At 43.5% G+C, this 16,315-nt stretch overlaps 1 protein-coding gene across 3 annotated transcripts in view; it reads left to right on the forward strand.

Moving 5' to 3' along the window:
• The window catches only part of retreg1 (reticulophagy regulator 1), a 74,945-nt gene that overhangs the window by 44,931 nt on the left and 13,699 nt on the right, over positions 1-16,315 (forward strand). Inside the window, exon 1 of one of the 3 annotated variants that reach the window (XM_031809881.1) lies at positions 6,022-6,615. The exons of the other annotated variants lie outside the window; for them this stretch is intronic. Coding sequence (XP_031665741.1) covers positions 6,539-6,615 — 77 coding nt within the window. The 5' untranslated portion in view covers positions 6,022-6,538. Of the gene's footprint in view, positions 1-6,021; positions 6,616-16,315 lie in introns of those variants that run through there. 3 annotated transcript variants of the gene reach the window in all.

Consider the following 16,315-nt stretch of genomic DNA (forward strand, 5'->3'; position numbering starts at 1 on the left):
TCTACCAAGGAAGATACGATCACTGCATTACAGTACAAAAGCTGGATACTGTAATACAGTGGGTATTGCCTCGTGAGCGGCGCATTGTATCCTTTGAGTTTACCAATGTTTTGACAATGTCTTCTGGGTGTTAACTTGGAACCAGTCTTTCTCCCTTGGGTTTCCCTTAGGAGTGTTTTCCCAAAAGGAATTTGCCCAGTACCAGAACGCTTGACAAAAGTGTTTACCAGTAGACCACATCCCATACTAGGGCACTGTACTTAAGCAGTTCTAAGGAGCAGGGCAGTTTTACAGGAAATGGTGAAACCTTTATCAGGATTCATTGCCTCACAGACAAGCGTTCCGTCACGCTGTCACATGTGCGCCCGTTACGGTTTCCCTGGAAACCTGTCTCCCTGGGAAGCACGTGCCTGGAATGTGAGAGGGCAATAGCAATCTGACCTTTCTTGACAGAGGTATATGTCAGACATGGCGTAAATTTGGTGGGGGGCTGGGGGTGGAGTTCAGGAGATACCCTACCCTGGCCTGTTGCTCTTTTCCTGGTTGATGAGTGAGAGGGGTCTGGAGTAGGGCTGGGCGATATGGCCAAAATATAATATCACTATAGTTTTTAAAAAAAAATTGCATTTCCTCCACTCATTTGAGGTCATTTCCACACTGCCACCTAGGGCTGCACGATATGGTCAAACAATCTAGGCCTTATTTTTTACCAAATGTTGCAATTGCGATTTAGAGCAAAACACTGAACTGTTGGAATCATGGAAATAGAATGATTATTCTAATTCTATACTTAGAATATAATAGTGGGCACTTTGAATACAGTGCTGTTTGCCATGACAATGAAGGAAAATGCCAGGAGAAGTTATTGTGACAGGGTAGGAACCAAAGTGTTAATAAGTGTTTCCTAGTGGACCCTATATTCTTTATCTTAGCTACATCATGTAGCTAACATAATGATGCTTCGCGTATTCCTCTTTGATTTAGAAGATACTGTTGCACAGACAACATGCTGATTTAGGTCTACACCATCACTGGTATTATCAGGCTGGATAGCTAGCTACGTTTGCTCTGACCTAGTACATTTAGTAGCTAGCTAGCTAGCCAGCTAACCAGCAATTAGCATTAGCGGCTAACACGATTTAGGCCCAACTTGCTAAGAAAAGACAAACTAGCCGTTTTTTTCAGATGTAAGAAATACAATCTAATAGTGTCATTACAGACCGCTAGAACATTAGTTGTTTTATATGAAGCAGCAAAGTGAAAACAGCATCATTGTCATCAACATTGAACGCAAGTGTGTCCTGGTTGAGGAACATCAAATGTACTCCGTAAGTGACAGGGGGCGGGGCTAGGTCTGTGTGGAAAGCAGTATGGAGAGAGCTGCGAGAGATGACTCAAATAGTGGAGTAAACTATAAAACTCTTACACACGGTGTATAACATTTAACAATCCAAACATTCAAATACCGTTATAAAAGGTAATGTAAAAACTCAAACCGGTCCGTGCATCAATACCGGTATATAGTAAAATACGGTATACCACCCAGCCCTAGAATGGAGCTTAAGGGGGAAGCAGGCAAAGGGGTGCATTAAGGTGGATATTTGAAATATCTCTGCAACCAAAACAAATGAGAAAGGGACAGCTGTGTGGGGGTGGAAGGTGGGTTTGGGAGAGAGGGTAACGAGCTGGGAAAGGGCACTGCTCAAATAAACTTCAGTTAATAGATGTCCTCAGCCTGCCAAGGAATCCTGTGTTGCGCTGACTTTGAAAGCCTTTGAAAGCCTTTTCCTTGAGAGCTGAGGTCCAGCGATGCCAATTCTCCAACATCTGTCAAACGCTCCCACGACAAACAAAGAGAGATTTTCTGAACGGCATGCTGGGTAATGTAGTTTTATCTTTTATCTTTCACCTGCTCTATGCCTTGGAATTGACTTGAAGCGAATAAAGTGTGATACAGTTGTCAGGCTTTCCAGGGTCACATGGGGGATTTCATTACGAGCGGCTCGTAGAGCTCGACCTACTTTCCTGTCGTTAGAAAATGTCAGATTAAAGGGGTGGAGATTTGTAAAGAGTTAGGTAGTGTTCAGTAACCACATCTGTCAACGCGATTAGTGTTTAAGGGCACGGTGTTAGGGTTCTTGGGGTCATAGCACTTTAGTATCTATTGCCTATCCACTATCCTACTCCTTGAGCAAGGACACCTCGAGAGATGGAGAGACCATTCATGAGAGTACACCATGCAAATCCTGGTAAACCCAAACAGATATACAGTGCCTTCAGAAAGTATTCACACCCTTTGACTTTTTCAAAATGTGGTTGTGTTACAAAGTGGGACTAAAAAGGATTTAATTGTCATTTTTTTGTCAACGATCCACACAAAATACTATAAGAGAAATACACATGCGCCGAATACAACAGGTGTAAAACACGTGTAGGTAGACCTTACAGTGAAATGCTTACTTACAGGCCCTTAAACAACAATGCAGTTTTAAGAGAAATAAGTGTTAAGTATAAAAATAGATAAGTCAAATATAATAATTAAAAAGCACAATAGCGAGGCTATATACAGGGGGTACCAGTACAGTGTCAATGTGCGGGGGCACCGGTTAGTTTAGGTAATTGAGGTAATATGTACTTGTAGGTAGTGTTAAAGTAACAATGCATGGATAATATTCAGAGAGTGGCAGCAGCATAAACGAGGGGGGGGGGGTGCAAATAGTATGGCTAGCCATTTGACTAGCTTTTCAGGTGTCTTATGGCTTGGGGGTAGAAGCTGTTAAGAAGCCTTTTGGACCTAGACTTGGTGCTCTGGTACCGCTTGCCGTGCGGTAGCAGAGAGAACAGTCTATGACTGTAGGGCCTTCCTCTGACTCCGCCTGGTATAGAGGTCCTGGATGGCAGGAAGCTTGGCCCCGGTGATGTATTCGGCCTTACCCACTACCCTCTGTAGTGCCTTGCGGTCAAAGGCTGAGAAGTTGCCATACCAGGCATACCATACCTGTCCAACTTTTTGAGGATCTGAGGACCCATGTCAAATAATATCAGTCTCCTGAGGGGGAATAGGCTTTGTCGTGCCCTCTTCACGACTTCTTGACATCTTGGTGTGTTTGGCTCTCAACCTGCTCCACTACAGCCCCGTCGATGAGAATGGGGGCGTCCTCCTTCTCCTGTAGTCCACAATCATCTCCTTTGTCTTGATCACATTGAGGGAGAGGTTGTTGCCCTGGTACCACATGGATAGGTCTCTGACCTCCTCCCTATAGGCTGTCTCATCGTTGTTGGTGATCAGGCCTACCAACAGGATGGGACTGAGCATGCACCCCTGAGGGGCCCCCGTGTTGAGGATCAGCGTGGCGGATGTGTTTGTTTCCTACCCTTACCACCTGGGGGCAGCCCGTCAGGAAGTCCTGGATCCAGTTGCAGAGGGAGGTGTTTAGTCCCAGGGTCCTTAGCTTATTGATGAGCTTTGAGGGCACTAAGGTTTTGAACACTGAGCTGTAGTCAATGAACAGCATTCTCACATAGTCAATGAATAGCATTATTTTATCCAGGTGGGAAAGGGCAGTGTGGAGTGCATCATCTGTGGATCTGTTGGGGCCTTTCAAAGAACTTTATGGCTACAGACGTGAGTGCTACGGGTCGGTAGTCATTTAGGCAGGTTACCTTAATGTTCTTGGACACAGAGACTATGGTGGTCTGCTTAAAACATGTTGGTATTACAGACTCCGACAGGAAGAGGTTGACAAAGTCAGTGAAGACACTGGCCAGTTGGTCAGCACATACTCGCAGTGCACATCCTGGTAATCCGTTTGTCCCTGCGGCCTTGTTAATGTTAACCTGTTTAAAGGTCTTACTCACATCGGCTACGGAAAGCGTGAGTGTGAACAGCTGAAGCTCTCATGCATGTTTAAGTGTTACTTGCCTTGAAGCATGCATAGAAGTAGTTTAGCTCATCTGGTGGGCTCGTTTCACTGGGCAGCTCTCGGCTGTGCTTCCCTTTGTAGTCCCTTTGTAATGGTTTGCAAGCCCTGCCACATCCGACGAGCGTCAGAGCCAGTGTAGTACAACTCGATCTTAGTCCTGTATTGACGCTTTGCCTGTTTGATGGTTCGTCGGAAGGCATAGCGGGATTTCTTATAAACTTTCAGGTTAGGTTCCCTCTCTAGCCTTTAGCTCAGTGCGGATGCTGCCTGTAATCCATGGCTTCTGATTGGGGTATGTACGTACAGTCACTGTGGGGACGACATCATCAATGCGCTTATTGATGAAGCCAATGACTAATGTGGTTTACTCATCAATGCCATCGGAGGAATCCCGGAACATATTCCAATCTGTGCTGGCAAAACAGTCCTGTAGCTTAGCATCTGCTTCATCTGACCACTTTTTTATTGATCTAGTCACTGGTGCTTCCTGCTTTAATTTTTGCTTGTAAGCAGGAATCAGGAGGATATAATTATGGTCAGATTTGCCAAATGGAGGGTGAGGGAGAGATTTGTATGCGTCTCTGTGTGTGGAGTATAGGTGGTCCAGAGTTCTTTTTCCTCTGGTTGCACATTTAACATGCTGATAGAAATTTGGTAAAACAAATGTAAGTTTCCCTGCATCAAGGTCCCCACCTACTAGGAGCGCCGCCTCTGGGTGAGCGTTGTATGCTGTAATGTTAAGATTTCCCTTCACTGGAACTAAGGGGCCTAGCCCGAACTATGGAAAACAGCCCCAGACCATTATTCCTCCTCCACCAAACTTTACAGTTGACACTATGCATTGGGGCAGGTAGCGTTCTCCTGGCATCCACCAAACCCAGATTCTTCCTTCGGACCGCCAGATAGTGAAGCGTGATTTATCACTCAGGAGAATGCGTTTCCACTGCTCCAGAGTCCAATGGTGGAGAGCTTTACACCACTCTAGCTGATTCTTGGCATTGTTCATGGGGATCTTAGGCTTTTGTGCGACTGCTCAGCCATAGAAACCCATTTCATTAAGGTTCCATCGGACAGTTATTGTGCTGACGTTGCTTCCAGAGGCAGTTTGGAACTCGGTAGTGAGTGTTGGAACCGAGGACAGAATATTTTTACGCATTACATGCTTCAGCACTCGGCGGTCCCGGTCTGTGCGCTTATTTGGCCTACCACTTCACAGCTGAGCCGTTGTTGTTCCTAGACGTTTCCACTTCACAATAACAGCACTTACAGTTGACTGGGGCAGCTCTAGCAGGGCAGAAATGTAAAGATTTGACTTGTTGCAAAGGTGGCATCCTATGACGGTGCCACATTGAAAGTTACTGAGCTCTTCAGTTAGGCCATTCTACTGCCAATGTTTGTCTTTGGAGATTGCATGACTGTGTGACTGTGTGTGATAAATGTTATACACCTGTCAGCAATGGGTGTGGCTGAAATAGCTGAATCCACAAATTTGAGGGGGTGTCCACATAGACCAAATGATCTTCATTACATAAGTATCCAACCCCCTGAGTCAATACATAATAGAATCAACCACCTTTGGCAGCGATTACAGCTGTGAATTTTTCTGGGTATGTCACTAAGAGCTTTCCACAACTGGATTGTGCAACATTTGCTCATGATTCTTTAAAAAATTCTACAAGCTGTTGATAATTGCTAGACAACCATTTCCAGGTCTTGCCATAGATTTTCAAGTACAGTGCATTCTGGAAGAATTCCGACCCGTTCCCTTTTTCCACATTTGATAAGTTACAGCCTCATTGTAAAATGTATTAAATACATTTTATGCCTAATCAATCTTCACACAATACTCCGTAATGACAAGGCGAAAACACATTTTTTGTTATTTTTGCAAAAAAAAAAAAAAAAACATACGTAAGTATTCAGTCTTTTTGCTATGAGACTCAAATTGAGCTCAGGTGCATCCTGTTACCATTGATCATCCTTGAGATGTTTCTACAACTTGATTGGAGTCCACCTGTGGTAAATTCAATTGATTGGACATGATTTGGAAAGGCACACACCTGTCTATATAAGGTCCCACAGTTGACAGTGCATGTCCGAGCAAAAACCAAGCCATGAGATTGAAGGAATTGTCAGTAGTGCGCAGAGACAGGATTGTGTCGAGTCACAGATCTGGGGAAGGGTACTAAACTATTTCTGCAGCAGTGTGTTGCCCAAGAACACAGTGGCCTCCACCATTCATAAGTGGAAGACGTTTGGAACCACCAAGACTCTTCCTAGAGCTGAATGCCCGGCCAAACTGAGCAATCGGGGGAGAAGGGTCTTGGTCAAGGAGGTAACCTGGTCACTCTGAGCTCCGGAGTTCCTCTGTGGAGATGGGAGAACCTTCCAGAAGGACAACCAACTCTGCAGCACACCACCAATCATGCCTTTATGGTAAAGAGGCCAGACGGAAGCCACTCCTCAGCCCGCTTGGAGATTGTCAAAAGGCACCTGAAGAACTCAGACCATGAGAAACAAGATTATCTGGTCTGATGAAACCAAGTCAGGTCTATTTAGCCTGAATTCCAAGCGTCACTTCTGGAGGAAACCTGGCACCATCTCTACGGTGAAGCATGGTGTTGGAAGCATCATCCCCTTGGGTTGTTTTTCAGTGGCTGGCACTAGAAGACAAGTCAGGATCAAGGGAAAGGTACAGTGAAATGCGTGATACTAATGTGCTCAGGACCTCCAGCAGGGCCTATGGTTCTGATTGATCTGAAAATGTATATAAATGTAATATTTCATTTTTTAAAATCTTAATTAGATTTGCAAAAATTTCTAAACCTGTTTTTTGCTTGGTCGTGATGGGTTATTGATGAGAAGAAAATAACAATTTAATCAATTTTAGAATACGGCATTAGTTACAAAATAAAAAGTCAAGGGGGTCTGAATACTTTCCGAATGCACTGTAGATTTAAGTCAAAACTGTTATTCGGCCACTCAGGAACATTCATTGTCTTCTTGGTAAGCAACTCCAGGGGTAGATTTGGCCCTGTGCTTTGGGTTATTGTCCTTGTTTCCCTCTAGGATTTTGCCTGTGCTTAGCTTAGCTTTTATCCTTTAAAACTCCCCAGTCCTGAACGATTATCAGCATGCCCATAACATAATGCAGCCACCACTATGCTTGAAAATATGTAGTGGTAATCAGTTATTGTATTTGCTGCAAACATGACACACTATGCAGGACAAAAAGTGAATTGCTTTGACCCATTTTTTGCAGTATTACTTTGTTGCAAACAGGATGCATGTTTTGGAATATTTTTATTCTGTACAAGCTTCGTTTCACTCTGTCAATTAGGTTATTCTGGCGTAACTACAATGTAGTTGATCCATCCTCAGTTTATTATTACAGCTAGAGATATACCGATATACAAAAGTATGTGGACTCCTTCAAATTAGAGGATTTGGCTATTTTAGCCACACCTGTTGCAGACAGGTGTATAAAATCGAGCACACAGCCATGTAATCTTCACACACAAACACTGGCTTTACTGAAGAGCTCATTGACTTTCGACATGGCACCATCATAGGATGCCACCTTTCCAGCAAGTAAGTTCGTAAAACTTTCTGCCCTGCTAGAGCTGCTCCGTTCAACTGTAAGTGCTGTTTTTCTGAAGTGGAATTGTCTAGGAGCAACAACGGCTCAGCCGGGAAGTGATAGGCCACACAAGTTCACAGAACGGGACTGCCGAGTGCTAAAGCACACAATGCATAAAAATTCTGTCCTCAGTTGCAACACTCACTACCGAGTTCCAAACTGCCTCTGGAAGCAACGTCAGCACAAGAACTGTTCGTCGGGAGCTTCATGAAATGGGTTTCCAGGGTGAAGTAGCCGCACAAAAGCCTAAGATCACCAGGTGCAATGCCAAGCGTTGGCTGTAGTGGTGTAGAGCTTGCCCCCATTGGACTCTGGAGCATTGGAAACGCATTCTCTGGAGTGATGAATCGCACTACAGCAATCAAATCTAATTTTATTGGTCACATGGTTACATACACATGGTTAGCAGATGTTAATGCAAGTGTAGCAAAATTCTTCAGCTTCTAGTTCCGACAGTGCAGTAATATGTCCTGGAGGGCAGGTAGTTTGCCCCCGGTGATGCGTTGTGCAGACAGCACCACCCCCTGGAGAGCCTTGCGGTTGAGGGCGGTGCAGTCCTCAGCAGCCCGACAGGATGATCTCAATTGTGCATCTGTAAAAGTTTGAGGGTTTTAGGTGACAAGCCAAATTTATTTAACCTCCTGTGTCGGTGAACCATTTCAGTTTGTCCGTGATGTGTACGCCGAGGAACTTAACTTTCCACCTTCTCCACTACTGTCCCGTGATGTGGATTGGGGGGTGCTCCCTCTGCTGTTTTCTGAAGTCGAGGTTGTTTTCCTGACACCCTACTCTGAGTGCCCTCACCTCCCTGTCTTGTCGTTGATGGTAATCAAGCCCACTACTGTTGTGTCGTCTGCAAACTTGATGATTGAGTTGGAGGCGTGCATGGCCGTGCCGTCAGGGGTTAACAGGGAGTACAGGAGGGGGCTGAGCACGCACCCTTGTGGGGCCCCAGTGTTGAGGATCAGCGAAGGGGAAATTGTTCCCTTCACCACCTGGGGGCAGCCCGTCAGAAAGTCCAGGACCCAATTGCACAGGGCGGGGTTGGGACCCAGGGCCTCAAGCTTAATGATGAGTTTGGAGGTTACTATGGTGTTAAATGCTGAGCTGTAGTCAATGAACAGCATTCTTACATAGGTATTCCTCTTGTCCAGATGAGATTGGGCAGTGTGGTGGCGATTGCATCGTCTGTGGACCTGTTGGGGCGGTATGTAAACTGAAGTGGGTCTAGGGTGGCAGGTAAGGTGGAGGTGATATGATCCTTGACTAGTCTCTCAAAGCACTTCATGATGACAGAAGTGAGTGCTATTGGGTGATCTTCATTTTGTTCAGTTATCTTTGCCTTTTTGGGTACAGGAACAATGGTGGCCATCTTGAAGCATGTGGGGACAGCAGACTGGGATAGGGAGCATGCTCTGAGGACGTGGCTAGGGATGCCGCCTGGGCCAGCAGCCTTGCAAGGGTTAACACATTTAAATGTCTTACTCACGTCGGCCACGGAGAAGGAGGGGTGGGCCGGCAGTCCTTGGTAGCAGGCTGCGTCGGTGGCCATGTATTATCCTCAAAGTGGGCAAAGAATGTGTTTTAGTTTGTCTGGAAGCAAGACGTCGGTGTCCGTGACGTGGCTGTTTTTTCTTTTGTAGTCCGTAATTGCCTGTAGACCCTGTCACATACGTCTCGTGTCTGAGCCATTGAATTGCGACTCCACTTTGTCCCTATACCAACATTTGATTGACTTGGGAGGGAATAACTATACTGTTTATATTCCAAGTCATCTTTCCATGGTTGAATGCGGTGCTTCGCGTTTTCAGTTTTGCGTGAATACCGCCATCTATCCATGGCATCTGATCAGGGTAGGTTTTAATGGTCACAGTGGGTACAACTTCTCCAATCCACTTCCTTTTAAACTCACACATCTAGTCAGCGTATAATTCAATGTTATTCTCTGAGGATTCCCGGAACATTTACCAGTCGGCATGATCAAAACAATCTTGAAGCGTGGATTCCGATTGGTCAGACCAGTGTTGAATGGTTCTAGTCACGGGTACATCCTGTTTGAGCTTCTGCCTGTAGGACCGTAGGAGCAAAATGGAGTCGTAATCGGATTTGCTGAAGGGAGAGTGGGGGAGGGCCTTTTATGCATTGCAGAAGTTAGAGTAGCAGTGTATTTCCTGCGCTCATGCTACAGTCAATGTGCTGAAAGAATTTAGGTAGCCTTGTTCTCAAATGAGCCTTGTTAAAATCCCCAGCTACAATAAATGCAGCCTCAGGATATATGGTTTCCAGTTTACATAGAGGGCCATCGTGGTATCTGCTTGGGGGGATATACTCGACTGTGATGATGATCGAAGAGAATTCTCTTGGGAGATAATGTGCATTTCATTGTAAGGAATTCTAGGTCAGGTGAATAAAAGACTTGAGTTCCTGTATGTTGTTATGATTACACCATGAGTCGTTAATCGTGAAGCATACACCCTCGCCCTTCTTCTTCCCAGAGGGATGTTTATTTCTGTCGGTGCGACGCATGAAGAAACCCTGTGGCTGTACCGACTCTGACAACATATCCCGAGAGAGCCATGTTTCCGTGAAACAGAATTACAATCTCTGTCTCTCTGGAAGGCTACCCTTGCCCTAATTTCGTCCATCTTGTTGTCTAGAGACTGGACATTAGCGAGTAATATACTTAGAAGTGGGGAGTGGTGTGCACGCATCCGAAGTCTGACCAGGAGGCCACTCCATCTACCCCTTCTGCGGTGACGTTGTTTTGGGTTGGCCTCTGGGGTTAGATCCAATATCCTGGGTGGTGGTCTGAACAAAGGATCCGTTTCAGGAAAGTCGTATTCCTGGTCGTAATGTAAGTTGACGTCACTCTTCTATCCAATAGTTCTTCCCGGCTGTATGTAATAACACTTAAGATTTTCTGGGCTAACAATGTAAGAAATAATACATAAAAACAACTAAATACATAATTTCCTAAGGACTCGAAGCGAGGCGACCATCTCTGTTGGCGCCATCTCAGTTGGCGCCATCTAATTGACACCATCTGGCATTCTGATAGACAAATCTATGCCCCAATGCATAGTGCCAACTGTAAAGTTTGGTGGAGGAATATTGGTCTGGGACTGTTTTTCATGGTTCGGGTTAGGCCCCTTAGTTCCAGTGAAGGGAAATCTTAACGCTACAGGATACAATCACATTCTAGACCATTGTTTCCCAACCGGGGGTACGGGTACCCCTAGGGGTACGTGGGCAGTCCCCAGTTGGTATGTGGGAAGATTTTCAAAAATGTGAAGGAAAAATAAATATATTCAATTTAATTAAATTTGAATAGGCAGGAAAAAAAATTACTGAGGTCACTGGTGTGAAATCTCTAGTTATTTTATAGGCCTAGTTTTTTACTTTACTTTTGGGGTGTTAGCAATGCACTGTCGATCTGGCCTCTGGATGATCGCCCGCCCGTTGGCTCAATGTTTGATCCTCTGCTCATGCCAAGTGCACGTGATCCTTTGCTCCATGCACTAGAGTGCCTGCTGCGGTTATCCTCACAGAAACTATGATGCTGATGAACTGAAGTCTGTACCATTGTCATATAACACTGTGTGCTGTAGGGACGATGACAATGGGCGTTGATATTATTTTATCAATTGGTGAAAAAACTATAATTCCGGCCCATTTTCTTTGCAGTTTGACGAATCGACTGATTTCAGTGGGGAAGCCCAGTTGATTGCGTTTGTGCAATACAAAGACATTTCAGAAATGAATGAGCACATTCTGTTCTGCAAGAAGCTAACAGGGAGAACTACAGGTGAGGATGTGTTTCACGTTATTGACAGCTTTTTTTCAGAGCACTATCTGGATTGGAAATCCTGTTTTCCTGTGTGCACGGATCATGCTGTATCAATGCCTGGGAGAGTGAAATTATGAAATGCCCACGTAAAGAAGGTAAATCCCACTCTATCATTCAAAGAGCGGCATTGGCTAGCAAGAGAATGAGTCCTGAATTACATGATGTTTTGAAGGACAAAGTGAAAGTGATTCACTTTATCAAGTCCAGGCTTCTGAATCACCGATTGTTTGAAAGGCTCTGGGATGACAGCAGGACTGAGCACAAGCAGCTACGGCTTCACACCGATGTCCATTGGCTATCCAGAGGGAAATGCTAGCGGCTTTTTGAGCTGCGTGCCGAACTAAGTGATTTTCTGTCTGAGCAGTCACACCCCCTTGTGTCTGTGTTTGAGGACATAGACTGGAGATCCTGCCTTGCCAATCTTGCTGATGTGTTAAGCGAACTCTGCAAGGTAGACACACACATCCTAAAAATGTTTGACAAAGTGTGTTGATTCATGAAGAAGTTCAAACTCTGGGAGAGGAAATGTGAAGATGGGGAAGTAAGTTGTTTTCAGAAGCTTTACACCTCTTTTAACAGGTGATGTTGACAATAGTGCAAATAGTAAGCTCCCATTTACCTAAACTCAACAGTGAGTTTAACTCCAACTTCCCTGACATTGAAACCAAGTCTGCCAAACTTGACTGGGTGCGTCAACCACCTTTTTATCAAATTTACAGAAAATCTAGGAATCACCGGTTGCAAACGCATGAGGGTGTACTTCAGGCAAGTCAAAGTGTTTTAGGAGTACAGAACCCAAAAAAGGTTGGGAACCACTGTTCTAGACGATTCTGTGCTTCCAACTTTGTGGCAACAGTTTGGGGAAGGCTGTTTCCTGTTTCAGCATGACAAGACTCCTGTGTACAAAGTGAGGTCCATACAGAAATGGTTTGTCGAGATCGGTGTGGAAGAACTTGACTAGCCTGCACAGAGCCTTGACTACAACCCCAGCGAACACCTTTGGAATGAATTGGAACGCCTACTGCGAGCCAGGCCTAATCGCCCAACATCAGTGCCTGACCATACTAATGCTCTTGCGGCTGAACGGAAGCATGTCCTAGCAGCAATGTTCCAACATCTAGTGGAAAGCCTTCCCAGAATAGTAGTTTGTTAAAGCAGCAAAGAGGAAACCAACTCCATATTAATGCCCATGATTTTGGAATGAGATGAGCAGGTGTCCACATACTTTAATACTTATTGAATGAAGACATTTCAGATTTAATTTTTTAATACATTTGTAAACATTTCAAAAAACATAATTCCACTTTGACATCATTGGGCATTGTGTGTAGGCAAGTCACACAACAAAATCATAATCCATTTTAAATTCAGACTGTAACACAACAAAATGTGCAAAAAGTCAACGGGTGTGAATACTTTCTGATACAGATCATAACACATTTATTCATGTGACTTACAGTTTATAAAATGTGTCTAATTAAAGTTACCTTTTAAGTTATCTGCAGTTGATGTTTTACACCACTATTGCCTCTTTGCTATGTTTATGGCCCTATCTGGTTCAAGACTACCCACTTTTAAATTAAGGCGGGAGCCTCAAAGCAGTGTTAAGTGGCAAGGATGATTATTTTTTTTTAATCACCTTTTATTTATACACTTAAGAATTTGTTCTTAATGCACTTATTTACAATGACGACCTGTCAAAAGAGAATCTGCCTGTTCTGGGGCGCAACCAGATCTTGATAGTGACTGTAAGTAATTTCACACTGCCGGTGTCCAGGACAGCTGCTTTCACAAGACATGTGGCCTCCGCCAACACGTTAAACTTAAATTTTGCCATTGTTATTTAATCTGACAAGCCTCCATCTGACACCCCCCAATTCTAGCTGTCCAACACTGACCCTGTTGAAAGTTGACCCACAGATATAGTCCCTTTGTCACTGTCCTTATGCACCAGCAGGTGGTATCACCAGAGAGTACCTTCAGTGTGTATGCTGACTATGTACAGTGCAGGGTCAGTGGTGCATGCCAATACCAGTGTCATGCCAAAATTGACTGTATCCCACAAGTTAGATAGCATGCTAAAATAGCATACTCTGAGTTGTCCTGATGTGGCTATGCCATATGGCTGTGGGCTACACTAGTTCATTTAGCAGACAAGATTTGCTTATAATTCTGTGGCATTATTTTATAGTATGAAAAATACAATTGAACAAAGCTGAATAAAATATAAATATGTTCTCCACAATTTGAGGGAGTGTGCACGTGCTGCTATTATGTGTTGAGCGGTTAACAAAGATATAGGTCCTCCTATATGCTTAATTTAGAGTTATTCATGCAACTTTAGTTGTTCTACAAACATTGGGCTATATGTTTTGATTTGTAATACATTGTAAGGCTGCATGATGAGACTCTAATTATTTGAAAAAAGTCACTTGAAATACATGAGCCCTACTTATTTTTTTGCATAAGCTGTACACACTCCAATAGTCTCTCATTCACAATTTGACAAGCACTTAATGCCTCAAATTTCACGGCGGCATCCCCTTTGTGGCCGTAATGCACCCAAAAAAAATCCATGCCTTTTGAGGCCCGGAGTGCTGCTTTGTGCCCGTCTCCCTGAGTGTGCTCCGCAATCCGAAGCATTTCGCACTCACATGGCTCTCCATCATGTGATCGGGTCTTTCTCACAGGCTACAAGTGAAGACAGACACATCGGGAACGCAATTTGCGTGCATCCTTATCCAATTCTGAGGTGCATATTGAAGATACTGGAAGAACGTTCCACATTCCACATCGTCAACCAACAAGACGAGTAGACCTAACGAACAACGAAACCACTAGCCTATGTCAATCTACTATCCCCCATAGTACAAAAGTCGACCCATTCTATTCTGTGCGAGAAATACATATTCCAAACATAGTCTGGGACAGTTGTGGGATGCGATAGTTCCCAAATTAATACAACCACTAGCATCAAAACACTTTATTTATGCAATGTGGCTGACACAACAGATCAGAACGTTTTATCTTAAAATGTTGATAAACTATTAGGTTATTTCTACACATTATACTCGCAGCAATGCACACATGGTAAAATGCTATAAACGCGAATGTTCCATTAGCAGAAAACACCATTATCAAAAGTGACCGCAAATGCAATCCTTTATTATTTAGTATATGTAAAGACAAGATAAATAAAGAGTAGTCTCATGGGTGACAATATTAGCTTACCACCGGCATCACACATGCTTTTATTATGAAGGTGCATTTTTATGGTGAAAACTTGAAACTCACACACTGCCAGTTAGGCTCTATACCCCTTGCAAAGTGGAGGAATGTGCTTAATTTTAAGAAGTTATTTGGCCACTTTATTAAAACATTTAGGCCTATGGGCTAGGCTACATGAGGTGTGCTATGATTCGAAAAAGTTGAGAAAAAAAAGGCATTGTTTCTTATGCTGGGCATCATTCACAAGTGATATTATATCATTCACAAGTGATAAGCTAATATTGTCACCCATCAGACTATTCTTTATTTATCTTGTCTTTACATATAATAAATGTGTGAAATTTGTTTTGATTTAGAATGGACCATTATCATGCACCTGTATCGAAACAGGGCCAGGGGAAAAATACATGTAATCTCTGCACTTAAATAGCGAATGGAGGATGCTTTTCCGCGTGGTTCATTTTCATGCTAGTCAGGTAGGCTATACTCCTGTTGTAAAGATAAGCAATTTGTTTAATATTAGGAAAATGAGAAATAAATATAGTAGGCCTAGCCAATAGAAAGCGGATGGGATCCTCGTTTTCTCCCGCAATTTCAACGCCTGTAGAAATGTTGCGCAACACGGGCTCTCATGAACTGTTTGATTAGATTTTTGATTACATTTGCATTGATGACTACCAGGCAGGTAGCAAGTTTTGTAGGTTACTAATGACCATCAGCATCATCAGAGCTTGGAGAAGCCTAATTACCGTGGAATTTGACTGCCTTCATTGACTGCCTTCATACCGGTGTGGCGGTAATACGGTCACCACAACAGCCCTACTTACTTCCCTATGTTTTTATGCGACAAAAACAAACATAAGTTTGCTCTACTGCTCATCCCCTTCCCCAACTCTCTCTACTCAAACATTATTCATTTTGTTACACATCAAAGAAAAACTCACCTTTACCTTCACTGATGTATTCAACCCTCTAGGCACTGAACCAAACTAATTTACAGAGCAGCTAGAATGTTAATGGCTCATTTCCTGTAACTACAGCAATTTGTGTATATTCTTCAGCAATGTGTGTTATAAGGTGGGGATTATTTGACTGAAGTTTAAAGGGGTAATCAGCCCATTTTTGGACTTAAAAATGTATGAAATGTACACATTGATTCTCTAAGCTCATGAGCTTAGTTCAACTGTCGTACCCCATCAGAACATTGTTTTAGCTTGTTTTACTGTTTTGTTTACATTTATTTAGTTAACAAACACTATAGCCTCAAAACACGATTAAAACTATACATTTTATATGGATGGTCAGTCCTTGCATCCATAGCTCTGTCTATGAATTTGAGAGTGGTTACATTTCTCAAGCTCCATCCCTCAGCTTTTTACCGAAACAGGAGCGGGGAAAACACTGTTATTGTTTCAACAGTTGATTGCTACTTTAAGTAAACTGAGCAATGCATTACTAGTCGCACATTGTTGAAGAAAAGTTACAAATGAAATTATAATCCCAGATTTGAGTGATTTTGATTGTATTTTTGCACAGAGTCAGAAAAACAAACATGAACTATGGTTCAGCTCGAACTAGGGTTACAAGGGTTACAGCTCAACAACATAAATAGCAGCAAAGGCCGATTTGGACTACATCTCATGGTGAATTACAAAGCAGCTAGCATGCTAACAGCGA

The sequence above is a fragment of the Oncorhynchus kisutch genome, linkage group LG30, assembly GCF_002021735.2.
Source record: "Oncorhynchus kisutch isolate 150728-3 linkage group LG30, Okis_V2, whole genome shotgun sequence".
Classification (NCBI taxonomy): Eukaryota; Metazoa; Chordata; class Actinopteri; order Salmoniformes; family Salmonidae; genus Oncorhynchus; species Oncorhynchus kisutch.